The sequence below is a fragment of the Schistocerca americana genome, chromosome 7 (genome assembly GCF_021461395.2).
Source record: "Schistocerca americana isolate TAMUIC-IGC-003095 chromosome 7, iqSchAmer2.1, whole genome shotgun sequence".
NCBI classification, from domain to species: Eukaryota; Metazoa; Arthropoda; class Insecta; order Orthoptera; family Acrididae; genus Schistocerca; species Schistocerca americana.
The window spans coordinates 474,495,659-474,508,980 of NC_060125.1; the positions used below are offsets into that span (position 1 = coordinate 474,495,659).

Here is a 13,322-nt window from a genome sequence, read left to right on the forward strand (position 1 = left end):
ATATGTAACAGAATGTAAATTAAACAATGAATTATCGGGAAGAACTACATGAGGAGTATTAATAGTGCTGGTAGGATGTTTAGCAGCAGCAATAGCAGTTGTTTTGCTGTTGTCTGTTGAGTCAGTCTTAACAACATTAGCACTATTAGTGACTGAAATTACAAAATAACGCCCCAAACCTAAAAAAAGATCAAATATTTCACACAAAAGAATCACTGGTGGATGAATTAAAATCTCAAAAACTACTGTCAAAGACCTGAGATGCTGTAGCACAATCTGAAATCTGGCACACTAAATAGTTCAACATCCATTCATCAGAACAAAATCAATACTTCTAAAATCCAACATTTCACTTACTCTGGTAATGGTAGATTTAGTTAACTTGCTAAAAGGATAAATAAAATTGAATCTTCATGTACAATACTAAATAAATAGAGAAAAAGTATCATAGAAGAAACATAGGTGTCAATAATTGTAAATGAGCTCAGCATGTAATGGAAATGGCATCATCATAAAAGATCACGTAAGCAGTTAGGAATTCTGATGTGTCAAGAACAGAGAAACATCCAGCTAGCACAACAAAAAGGATGTGTGTGAAGAAATTAGATGAAAGACATCAATATAAATGTACCTATTTGAGTGGCATCTGTTCTGTTGGGCATGTCCAACATAACAGACACCACTTTTGATGACACTGTTGGTGCATACATTTACATGAAATAGAGGAAGGGGAAAGAAAGGGAAGGGATGAGTGGGAATTCGTTACTTCCAGTTGTGCACGGAACTGTGGTAATACAATGGCAAAAGTTGAAAATCTGTCACACTGGACACAAACCCAGATTTACTGCTTCTCATGAGCAGTTGCCTTAATCACTGCAGCCATCTGAATCCTGGCCTAACACAAATTTTCAACTTTTGCCATTACATTACCATAATGCCCTGCATTGCTGGAAGTCACTAATTCCCACCCATCCCTTCTCTTTCTTTCCCCATCCTCTATTTCATGTAAACATCAATGCAAGTTACACTCTATTTGTGTTTATCTACACAAGCCATAAAGAGCAATCACAAGAGCAACAACAACAAAGACTTTTTGAGAGCACTGAGAGGGTGATAATGCTCAACCACCGAACGCAGAACAATAGTTACAATAACCCCCACTCATTCACTGTCATATTTTGGAATAAGACTCAGTGACAGTTATGCAGTAATGAACTTCATGCCATACGGACATGTTATTTACATACTGTTTACCAGTATACAGCCTGATTAAAATTACATACTACTAGACTCTTCACATCTCAGAGATTAGTTCCTTCAACCAGAACTCTCAATACCATGGACAAACTGTCTGCTGCTACCAATGCGCCACAGCAAAGCAGTTTCATTTTCCAAGTAGTGTTGCATATACACATACTCTTATCAGGCACTGCCGGCATCCCAGTTAACTGCTGCCAGCAACTGTGGACTGTTGGAGTTGTCAGGGCCTGCTCCCTGTTGTCTGAGCCCAAACTAATGTGCAGTTCACAGATGATGTGGCAATAATGCAGTGTCATGGTTAGGTTAGTGTTGTTTAACGTCCCGTCGACAACAAGGTCATTAGAGACGGAGCGCAAGCTCGGTTTAGGGAAGGATGGGGAAGGAAATCGGCCGTGCCCTTTCAAAGGAACCATCCCGGCATTTTCCTGAAACGATTTAGGGAAATCACAGAAAACCTAAATCAGGATGGCTGGAGACGGGATTGAACCGTCGTCCTCCCGAATGCGAAACCAGTGTGCTAACCACTGCGCCACCTCGTTCGGTGCAGTGTCATGTAACAAACATCTGATGACAAGTATTTTTAATCAGATTTTAGTACATATTACATTTATAAAGAAATATCTTCGTGGAGAAGTGTGTTACAGAATTTTTTCAGCACAACTGGTTAATAGTGTGCTATTGGGTGTTCTGCCAAATAACTGTTCCCATTTTATGCACAATATTTCAATGACCAAACCAGCTAACTTCTTCAAGTGCTGCAAGTTTTGCTGTTATGTGTACTTGTAGAATGGTTGGAGTCCACCGGTCATTGAAGTGATGTGGATAAAATGGAAACAGGTCAGCAAACACTTGGAAGCACACTATTATCCTCATGTAGATTTTTATGCGTAGATTCACATTTTACACAGCATGTGTCAAACATTCCATTAACGGTAGTCACAACATTGTAAATACTGTCATCAAACAATATCAACAACAACAACAACAGCAAAGGACTCCTAAATTCTCATTAAATTCTCCAACAATGCCTTATCAATGAAGCAATTCATGTAGTTCCAGGAAAATCTAACAAGCCAGTGTGTACACCTGCATCAACATGCAAAATTACGTAACCTGTAAATAATATTTAATTAAACAAGTACTTACATCAACATGACAAGAAGGCAATTCACTTAAGATGCCAACTTTTAATCAATCTCAAAACACAGTCTGTGATCATTTTTGCATTATATAAGCATTAGGGATACTTACACTTCGAGCTTGGTGGACAGCTGTACCATACTCTGTGTTGACAAGTCCATAATGGGCACGGGTCATGAATATATGAGTATCACGCTGCAGCAGCTCGTCCAGATTATCCTCTGGCCCTGTAAGTGGATGCCCTGATATGCATTCACTAATAGCTATGTATGGACCCGAGACAGTGCTAACTGGTGATACTGGTGGCGAGTCCGTTGCACTCGTACTTGTATTTGTAGCACTGATATTTGTGGCACTGCCCCTCATCTCTGGCACACATTCAACAGCAGCAGCACCATCGGCAGCTACAAGCAACATAGGGAGCTGTACTGCATCTGCTGCTTCCTCCACATCTACAAACAGAGAAATCCTCTATTACTATTAAAACAATCATTTTACCCAGTACAAAATCAATTCACAAATAAAAAATTTAATAGGAAGATGTTTATTTGAGAACCACTTTTATTTAAGATCTTTGCTAAAAATACAGTAATTCACTCCATAGTTTCCTGCAATCTGATAAGTCTCACTGCAGCTAATGAATTGTTTGTTGACTTTCACTTTTGTTATTCTCCAATTTTTAAATTTTCCCATACAAATACAGTTGCGAGCTTCAAGAAATGTCAAAAAGTAGTTGTTAGCTATTGATATGTCTCACAATGTTATATAAATGTATAGTACAAAATACAGATATGATATGGTAACACTATTCCATGTATAAATGGTTACTTAAGTAATGGAAGAACTTGTTTCACCGTTTCAGTGAGGGAAATAATTATAAAACATAAGGTCACCAGACAAAGTTAATAATCACCTCCTTAAATGAGCACACTGGTCACTTTGGTGTGCTGTATTTTGGTATCATGTGGCCATGCGACCCTCCATTGCTTACACTAGTTGTGGCAGTGAAATAGTGTGGATCTGCCACTTGGGCATATCAAATCGGCGCATTAAGATGGGTTGGAATGGAGATGCAAGAATGGCATAAAGAAAAAGGAACCATCATGTTTAGACATGCTCATGACCACATGAAGAATAATGATGCCCATTTTGTTGGTATATCAGCGGAGATTGTCCAAGTTGTCTGCAACAAATGGTGTGCTACTTGCATCCATTTAACATGGTATAAGAACAGTGATGGTAAGGAGGTTCTCACCCACAGGAACTGGAGAAGTGTGTCACACCTTGTTAATGACAATCAGTTTTCCAAGAGGAATTTCTCTAGTTATCGGGGAATGCAGGTCCATCTCAAACAGTTTTTTGTGCAAACATTGTAAAGGGAATTTGCTGATACTGATCAGTAATGCCTCATGTCTTCAACAGCCCAACAACACAAATTGGACGATAGCTCACTCAAAGTGTGCAGTGTGGCCCAAGAGTAGCAGTTTTGTCTCTTGTCCAACGAAACATGGCATCAAGTGCACAAATGGCTCCATACGGTGTTTGGCAGGTATAGTTCACATCGGAGGTGATTCTGTGATGTTTCAGATGTGTTGTATGGCTTGGGTCTTACTCATTCAGGCTACGACAAGCATTAACAGGATGCTAATTCAACCAGCTAACTAGTGTTTCTTCTACGTCCTCATGGCAAGTAGGCTATACTGCAGACACTCCTGTCTTCTGAGTTGAAAACAGCCATGATCATGGGACTGCACACATAAGCTCTTGGTGTGATGGATACTCAGCAGCCTAGAGCACCTAGACTGGCCTGCTACATCACCTGATCTTAACCCCAGACTATTTGGAACATTGAGTGGAACATAGCAATCAACTTCCCCACAATTTGGCGGCTCTGCAAGATCTAATCTTCAATGAGTGGCTTCTGCTCCATGTGACATACTTGAAGGAACTTTTGGACAGTCTAACTCAGCAAACTGAGGCCAATATCAACGGTAGAGTTTGTCCTACACAGTATTGGGGTGATTTTCCTCAGGAGGGGGGAATGCTTATTTTAAGGGGAACATCAATGATTTATTCATTGCCAATTCCCCTTACTCCAGTGGCTGACTTGTATTTTGCTGTCTGTAAAATATTAATTCTAATTTTAATTTATGGACAATAATATAGGATGGAATATGATTATCAGAAAAGATGACTATTTGTGACAAGTTCTCTTCTTCACACACTCACTCTCTTCACCATATATAATTCAGGATTTACACTTTATGATTCTTCATGGAGGCCACAAACCTTTGCTTTCATGATGAGAGCTTCTCTTCTTTACAGGTGAGTCTGCTCTTCTATCGAGGAGCATCAACAAAGTGCTTCCTCATTCATTTCTCCTTTACAATAAACCTCAGTCAAAAACTTGTAAACAACTTTGAGATGGCATTCCCAAGTTTAACTATGCACAGTTATACTTACATTTCTTACACATTTAATACAAATTTGGACTACAACAACAATTAAATATTCAAAGTAATTACTACGTACTATTTTTTCCAATTCTAAACTGGACTACGATGAGATTTAGACCAAAGAAAATGAGGCTGAAAATTTGCCATTATGCACTTTTTATTAAAAAGTTTCTCTATACTACATGTCATTAAAATTTTATTGCAAGTAATAGATGAAAGTAATGTGTAATTGATCACTTTCATTTAAGTAAGATTGTGAGTGTGCACAGTTTTGTCCACTTGCACTTCTGGTGTAAAAAACAAAATCCTTTCAACAACATATCAAAATAAACAGCAGGTGTGTGCATTTGTGCGTCTGTGTGATTGTGCGTTGCTGTACTTTTACTAGACAAAGAGCAACAGCTCAAAAGCTAATGTAAAGACATGTTTTTGTGTGTCACACATCAGTCAGTTATAAGTGAGTAGTTGCCTTTCCTTTATCTAACATATCGAAACATAAAAGTGTATGGGAATGTTACACATTGGTATCATATAAATAATGTCTTGAGCTGCAATCTCTAAAACTCAGTTCTTCACATTTAAGTATGTACGTACCAACATCATCATCTTGGTATGCCTTAAGTCCACAAACTTGGCATACGCATTCAACCCATTTGTTCATGTCCTCTTCCGAGTCAGCTGCAAGGTAATACGTTCTCTTCGGAGTTTGGACATCAAACATGTAATGGTACTTCACCTTCCGGTTTTCAAATGATAAACCTGCATCAACCTGTTTGACAAACAGTTCACAACAATATTTCAATGCACTTGTTCCAAATATTCTCAAAAGTACGACAGAAATTAACTACCATATTCATCATTCTTATTTAATTGTTTGTTGCAGTATTATTCAAAAGGCATAATAGTTATGTACCCACTGATGTTTCTCTATATGAATGATAGGTGACAATTTGCTGGTTACATTGAGGTCACTATTTCCTGAATCACACCAAGAAGAATACTCACAACATTGTACAGTTCAGTCTTTAATGTACAGAAAAAATTAAGTATAAAGTAGCAAACACACTTCATACACAAGTTGTTGTTAGGCTGGTCAAAGTTTACTGAAAGAAAAACAGATTGGCAGTTCATGGAGAACAATTGTAATGAAAAGTGAAAAATTAATTACTAAAACTTCCAGGCAATGTACAGAAATCATGACAACACAGAAGACTAAGAGCACTATATTTCCAATTATGCTACGTGGTAATTAATTTGTAACCATGAGTTTCAGTACGAGAGTGGCGGGTGATGTCAGGGGGAAAAAAATTTTGGAAATAGAATGTGTAATAGGTAGCAGTAATGCATTTCAATAGAGAGTAAGAGAGGTTGGAAAAACCTCTTACCACTGTTGAAATATTTGCTACATTGAACATAAACAACAAAGTAAAATATGGAATCACACCAGGAGAAATAGAAAGACTCCTCAGAAAAGAAGCAGCATGTGTCAAGATCCAATCCACCATCCATTCTAAATCGTGTCAATTCTGCTCTTACGTCATGAAGCAATTTTCAGTATAATAAATGGTATATTTCATACCCTTCGTAAAATGAAACTCACTTCAGTTTGCCAACATTGCAGTAACTGCTCTTTCAAAAGTCTTCGCAATTGTGCCAACAGAGGTACCACATGCTTGACTGCGAACCACAAAAGAATTTGATCAGAGGGAGTGCAAGGTTAGGGAGGTGGATGCTCTTATTTTCTGTTGGTTTATTTGGGAGAATGTTGATATGAATTACATCATGGCTTTTATGATTATAAAAGGACCACAACATGATTTTGAAACACTGACATTTCCATTCAATGTAAAATTTTTGAGGCTACATTGCAGCCATGTCAGCCTGACTAAATGTGGCCCCGCCCTACATTATAATTTTTAGCTTTTACAGATAAGCCTTCATTGTCCATTATCACCCAAACTTTGTTTCACTCAAAATGATTCTAGTCTTCTCTTTCACTGAGCCAATAACCCATCTGACAAAAAGTACCCGGGCACCTATTACTGTAGATCAATATGGGGTGTGACCAACCTTCGATTTTATGACAACTGGAATGCTGGCGAGGACACTTTCAACAAGGTATCTGAATGTCTGAGGAGAAATGGTAGATCATTCTTCCTCAAGAGCCAAACCTAGATAAGATAGTGATGTCGGACAATGGTGTCTGGAATGAAGTCTCAGTTCTAATTCATCCTGCAGAGGTTCCATTTGGTTCAGGTCTGAACTCTGGAGAGGCCAGTCCATTTCAGAAATGTTGTCCACAAACCATTCCCTCATAGATGCTACTTTATGGTAGGGTCGGGGGGGGGGGGGGGGGGGGGGGCATTGTCATGCTGATACGAACAATCCTGACATTCTGACTGTTCCTCCAGTGTATACAGAACACATACTGTAAAATATTTTCACATACTTCCCCATTTAGCATTTTCTTAAGTGCAATAAGCAGACTATGCCTAAACCATGAAAAACATGCTCATAGTGTAACACCACCTCCTCAGTATTTCACTGTTTGCACTACACATGACGGCAGATAGTATTCTCCAGGCATTCACCAAACCCGAACACCTCCATTGCAATGACTTAACGTAATTCATCGCTCCAAACCACTCGTCTCCAGTTAACCACTGTCCCAACACTGTCACTCTTCACACCACCTCAAGCATCGCCCTTACAAGGTCTTTTCAAAAAGTATGTGACTTATTTATAATATCAATCTTTATTTGGATATAATTGACACTAGTCACCTTCAACCTTCAAAGCAATCTTCTTCAGCTTCTACACACCTTTCCCAGTCCCGATGCCACCACTGGAAACATCGCTGGAAAGCCTGTTTTAAAACTTTGAATTGAGAATGATGAGCAGGTGCCCACAAGTCCAGCTGTGCTTACATTGCAATGACTGGAACTTTGCTTCTGGGTCGTACCCATAAACCCAGGACTCATAACTACTAATCACTGCGTTAAAGTTGGGATCCAACCAACATTGATTTTAAACTAGTCTGCAATTTCATCTATCCTGAATCACCAGGATCCTTACGTGATCAACAACAACCTCGTTTGCGGACGTTAAGGCCTACCTGACAGTGTTTCACTCTTTACTGATGTGTGGCCATCTTTGAAACGGTTGTAACACTTCCTTATCCGTCTAGTAAACATTGCTTCGTCCTCCAAACACTTGTCTAATCTTGTGGATTGTTCAACTTGAGAATCGCAAAGCTCTTTTTTAAGCTGACGCAGTAGCATTGTTCCACTTTCTTTTGTCGTTTTGCCCATAACACAAAATATGGCGACTATCACTACCACGTGTACGCTTGTGAACGACTAGCATTCGGGAAAAAACAAAAATCAGGTTTGAGCAAGACAGCGGCAGCGCGCGCCCGCGCCCCGATACCACTGTTGGTTTCAACAATAAAAAATAAAATCGGATACTTGTTGAACAGCCCTCGTAAAAAGATGTGCTTGTGCATTGTACCCCATTCTTTTTAACTCCCTGTCCACAGACAGTATTTTAGTTAGCTGGACTGCTGTTAGCACTTTGAAACTTAAGACTGAGTCCTTTTGCTAATTTCACAAAGTCTTTTTCAACCAACCTCCACAATGCTCGACAGTCCCTGGTTTTGTTATCCAATTAAAATTACCTGATAGTTGACACTTCACTGGCTGGAGCTCGTTTCCTCCAGTCAGAGCGCTAACGTCACGCCCAAATCGCTCGCCGCTGTCAAACTACCACAACAATAAGAAACTTCCTGGCAGATTAAAACTGTGTGCCGGACCGAGACTCGAACTCGGGACCTTTGCCTTTCGCGGGCAAGTGCTCTAAGTTGTGAGGACGGGGTGTGAGTCGTGCTTGGGTAGCTCAGTTGGTAGCGCACTTGCCCGCGAAAGGCAAAGGTCCCGAATTCGAGTCTCGGTTCGGCACACAGTTTTAATCTGCCAGGAAGTTTAATATAAGCGCACACTCCGCTGCAGAGTGCAAATCTCATTCTACCACAACAATAATTAGTCAGTTCACCTTGTCCAGCTTTCTTTCTTGTTGCTTTTGGAACCTGAATCCTAGATATGGTCCTTTAATTTGGTACTTCATCACACAGCTTTTTATCTTGAATGGAGAGTCATCGTCAGACGCAAAAGTAACTTCGGGTGTACCCCAGGGAAATGTGCTGGGACCCTAGCTATTCATGTTGTATATTAGTGAACTTTCAGACAATATCAATAGGAACAATACTTTTTGCAGATGATGCAGTTATCTGCAATGAAGTACTCCAGAAGAAGCTGCATAAATGTTCAGTCGTATTTTGAAAAGATTTCAAAGTCGTACAGAGGTCTTGCTTTTAATTATTCAGAAAGGTAAAATTGTACACTTCATGTGGTGTCACCGCCAGACACCACACTTGGTAGGTGGTAACCTTCAAATCGGCCGCGGTCCGTTAGTATACGTCGGACCCGCGTGTCGCCACTATCAGTGATTGCAGACCGAGCGCCGCCACACGGCAGGTCTAGAGAGACGTCCTAGCACTCGCCCCCAGTTGTACAGCCGACTTTGCTAGCGATGGCTCACTAACAAATTACGCTCTCATTTGCCGAGACGATAGTTAGCATAGCCTTCAGCTACGTCATTTGCTACGACCTAGCAAGGCGCCATTACCAGTTACTATTGATGCTGTAAAACGTGTACCGTCAAGAGCGATGTTCACCATTTATGGATTGAAGTTAAGTATTCCACAGCTACGTCCTTTTTTGCTAGTCTAATTTCCTTGATCTGTTCCAGACATCACGCCAGCCTGCGTGAGCTAAAACGCGTGCCTTTCGGCTTCCTCTCATAGTGGGTTGGCTCTCTTGCCAAGCCACAACACAAAATGAAAAAACATAGTGCCCTACGACTATAATATCAATGAGTCACTGCTGGTATCGGCATCTCATACAAATACCTGGGTGTAACACACTGTTGGGATATGATCTGGAATGATCAAATAGGTTCAGACGTGGGTAAAGCGAGTGGTAGACTTCGGTTTATTGGTAGAGTATTGGGCAAGTGCAGTAAGTCTACAACGAAGATTACTCACAAATCACTCGTGCGACGCATCCTAGAATATTGCTCAAGTGTGTGGGACCCGTACCAGATATGACTAACAAGGAGTATCGAACGTATACAGAGAAGGGCATCACGAATGGTCAGGCCGACTCTTGAAGATAGACTATACTATCCCGAGAAAGTTTGTTAAAGTCTCGAGAACCGGATTTAAATGGTGTCTATAGGAACATACTACGTATCGCTCACATAAGGATAGTGAGAGTAAGATTAGAATAAATAATGCACGCTCAGAGGCATTCAAACAATCATTCTTCTCGCGCTTAATATGTTAATGGAACAGCATGAAACACTAATAGCCGGCCGCTTTGACCGAGCGGTTCTAGGCAATTCAGTCTGGAACAGCGCAGCTGCTACGGTCGCTACATCACATAGATCGGCTTGCACTACAAAAGTTTCGCACGGTATTATACGAAATCAAATTTTCGAAGGCTGCTATTCATCGTTAGAATATCAGACTCCTAAATGTAACTTCTTGACGCACTGTAGTGCTGTAGAGCAGGGTTAAAAGCATTAACCTGTCGTGTATAGACTCGTTGGTTCGAAATTCGTGAAGCACAGAGCATTTTTTTTTACTTCTAAATATCATCAAAAGAATCAATTATTTTTACTCAATTGATTTAAATGTATTTTTTTAATTTCTAAAACTTCCCGCGTCATTTTCTTTATCGTATTGACTTTATTATTTGCCCTTATTTTTCTTCCTATCATTAGTTTTTCATTTGGAGTCTGCCAGTATAGTCTATAATGTACAACAAAGTGCCAACCATGACTGCTCATCGGTCGGGAAAGTGGCAGTTCGTGTAGCCAGTGTGAGAATAGTTTCAGGTAACAAATGAATGATAGCGAGAAATTACAGTTTGTTTCTATCTTGAGTTTGCTCGGAGAGGTTAGCTTTAATCGCTGTGAACAAAGAGATCGTGATTTTAGTTCTATCGCTGATTGTTGGCCACCGTTTTCTCAAATACATTGCACATCACAAGTTTAGGACACGAGTTTAAATTCAGTGCTACAAAACGCGTCGTCTGCCGCAGTTCAGTCATTGGGCACTTAAAATCAGTTGTCAACAGAGCATCTCGCATTTCCGTCAGACCAACATTGCTCCGCGTTAACCACCAACAGCATTTGTGAAGTGAACCGTCGTGTGATATATATATAACCGAGCAGTAGCCGGCAGCCGATGTGGCAACACTGTGCCTGCAAGTGACAGACGTCAACTACACTCCTGGAAATGGAAAAAAGAACACATTGACACCGGTGTGTCAGACCCACCATACTCGCTACGGACACTGCGAGAGGGCTGTACAAGCAATGATCACACGCACGGCACAGCGGACACACCAGGAACCGCGGTGTTGGCCGTCGAATGGCGCTAGCTGCGCAGCATTTGTGCACCGCCGCCGTCAGTGTCAGCCCGTTTGCCGTGGCATACGGAGCTCCATCGCAGTCTTTAACACTGATAGCATGCCGCGACAGCGTGGACGTGAACCGTATGTGCAGTTGACGGACTTTGAGCGAGGGCGTATAGTGGGCATGCGGGAGGCCGGGTGGACGTACCGCCGAATTGCTCAACACGTGGGGCGTGAGGTCTCCACAGTACATCGATGTTGTCGCCAGTGGTCGGCGGAAGGTGCACGTGCCCGTCGACCTGGGACCGGACCGCAGCGACGCACGGATGCACGCCAAGACCGTAGGATCCTACGCAGTGCCGTAGGGGACCGCACCGCCACTTCCCAGCAAATTAGGGACACTGTTGCTCCTGGGGTATCGGCGAGGACCATTCGCAACCGTCTCCATGAAGCTGGGCTACGGTCCCGCACACCGTTAGGCCGTCTTCCGCTCACGCCCCAACATCGTGCAGCCCGCCTCCAGTGGTGTCGCGACAGGCGTGAATGGAGGGACGAATGGAGACGTGTCGTCTTCAGCGATGAGAGTCGCTTCTGCCTTGGTGCCAATGATGGTCGTATGCGTGTTTGGCGCCGTGCAGGTGAGCGCCACAATCAGGACTGCATACGACCGAGGCACACAGGGCCAACACCCGGCATCATGGTGTGGGGAGCGATCTCCTACACTGGCCGTACACCACTGGTGATCGTCGAGGGGACACTGAATAGTGCACGGTACATCCAAACCGTCATCGAACCCATCGTTCTACCATTCCTAGACCGGCAAGGGAACTTGCTGTTCCAACAGGACAATGCACGTCCGCATGTATCTCGTGCCACCCAACATGCTCTAGAAGGTGTAAGTCAACTACCCTGGCCAGCAAGAGCTCCGGATCTGTCCCCCATTGAGCATGTTTGGGACTGGATGAAGCGTCGTCTCACGCGGTCTGCACGTCCAGCACGAATGCTGGTCCAACTGAGGCGCCAGGTGGAAATGGCATGGCAAGCCGTTCCACAGGACTACATCCAGCATCTCTACGATCGTCTCCATGGGAGAATAGCAGCCTGCATTGCTGCAAAAGGTGGATATACACTGTACTAGTGCCGACATTGTGCATGCTCTGTTGCCTGTGTCTATGTGCCTGTGGTTCTGTCAGTGTGATCATGTGATGTATCTGACCCCAGGAATGTGTCAATAAAGTTTCCCCTTCCTGGGACAATGAATTCACGGTGTTCTTATTTCAATTTCCAGGAGTGTATGTCATTTTAATCGGACTATGGTTAGTTGTGGTTGTTAGATCACGTTTACACTTTCACTATCACATAACCAACAGTTGACTTTGGAAGATTTAGAACGGTTGAAGTGTCCATGATGGAGTTGTTACTCAGGTGACTTCTAACGTGGACTAGTCATTGGAAGTTGCTGCTGCTGCTGCTGCTGCTGCTGATGATGATGATGATGATGATGATGATGATGATGATGATGATGATGATGATGATGATGATGATGATGATGATGATGATGATGATGATGATGATGATGATGATGATGATGATGATGATGATGATGATGATGATGATGATGATGATGATGATGATGATGATGATGATGATGATGATGATGATGATGATGATGATGATGATGATGATGATGATGATGATGATGATGATGATGATGATGATGATGATGATGATGATGATGATGATGATACAAAGTCCTAACTTTTACACAATCCAATCTAGCCACGTCACTAATGATGATGAGCATGATGAAAAGATGAGGAAAACACAAATACCCAGTCTCGGGGCAGAGAAAATCCCCCACCTGGCCGGGAATCGAACCCGGGACCCCGTGTTCCAAAGACAGCAACGCTAGCCACTTTTTTTTCCCTCGTTGATCGTTGTGTTTGGTCGTTGCGGACCCACATGACACCTGTTCAAGTTCGTTGTTGAT

General features: G+C 42.0%; 1 protein-coding gene across 4 annotated transcripts in view; it reads right to left on the reverse strand.

Annotated features, from left to right (window-relative positions):
* LOC124622425 (protein daughter of sevenless) overlaps positions 1-13,322 on the reverse strand; it is a 243,346-nt gene that overhangs the window by 35,056 nt on the left and 194,968 nt on the right. For all 4 annotated transcript variants that reach the window (XM_047148121.1, XM_047148119.1, XM_047148120.1 and 1 more), the window contains 2 exons: positions 5,451-5,625; positions 2,512-2,852 (listed from right to left, as the gene is read on the reverse strand). In XM_047148121.1, the coding sequence (XP_047004077.1) occupies positions 2,512-2,852; positions 5,451-5,625 (516 nt within the window). The remainder of the gene's footprint in view (positions 1-2,511; positions 2,853-5,450; positions 5,626-13,322) is intronic.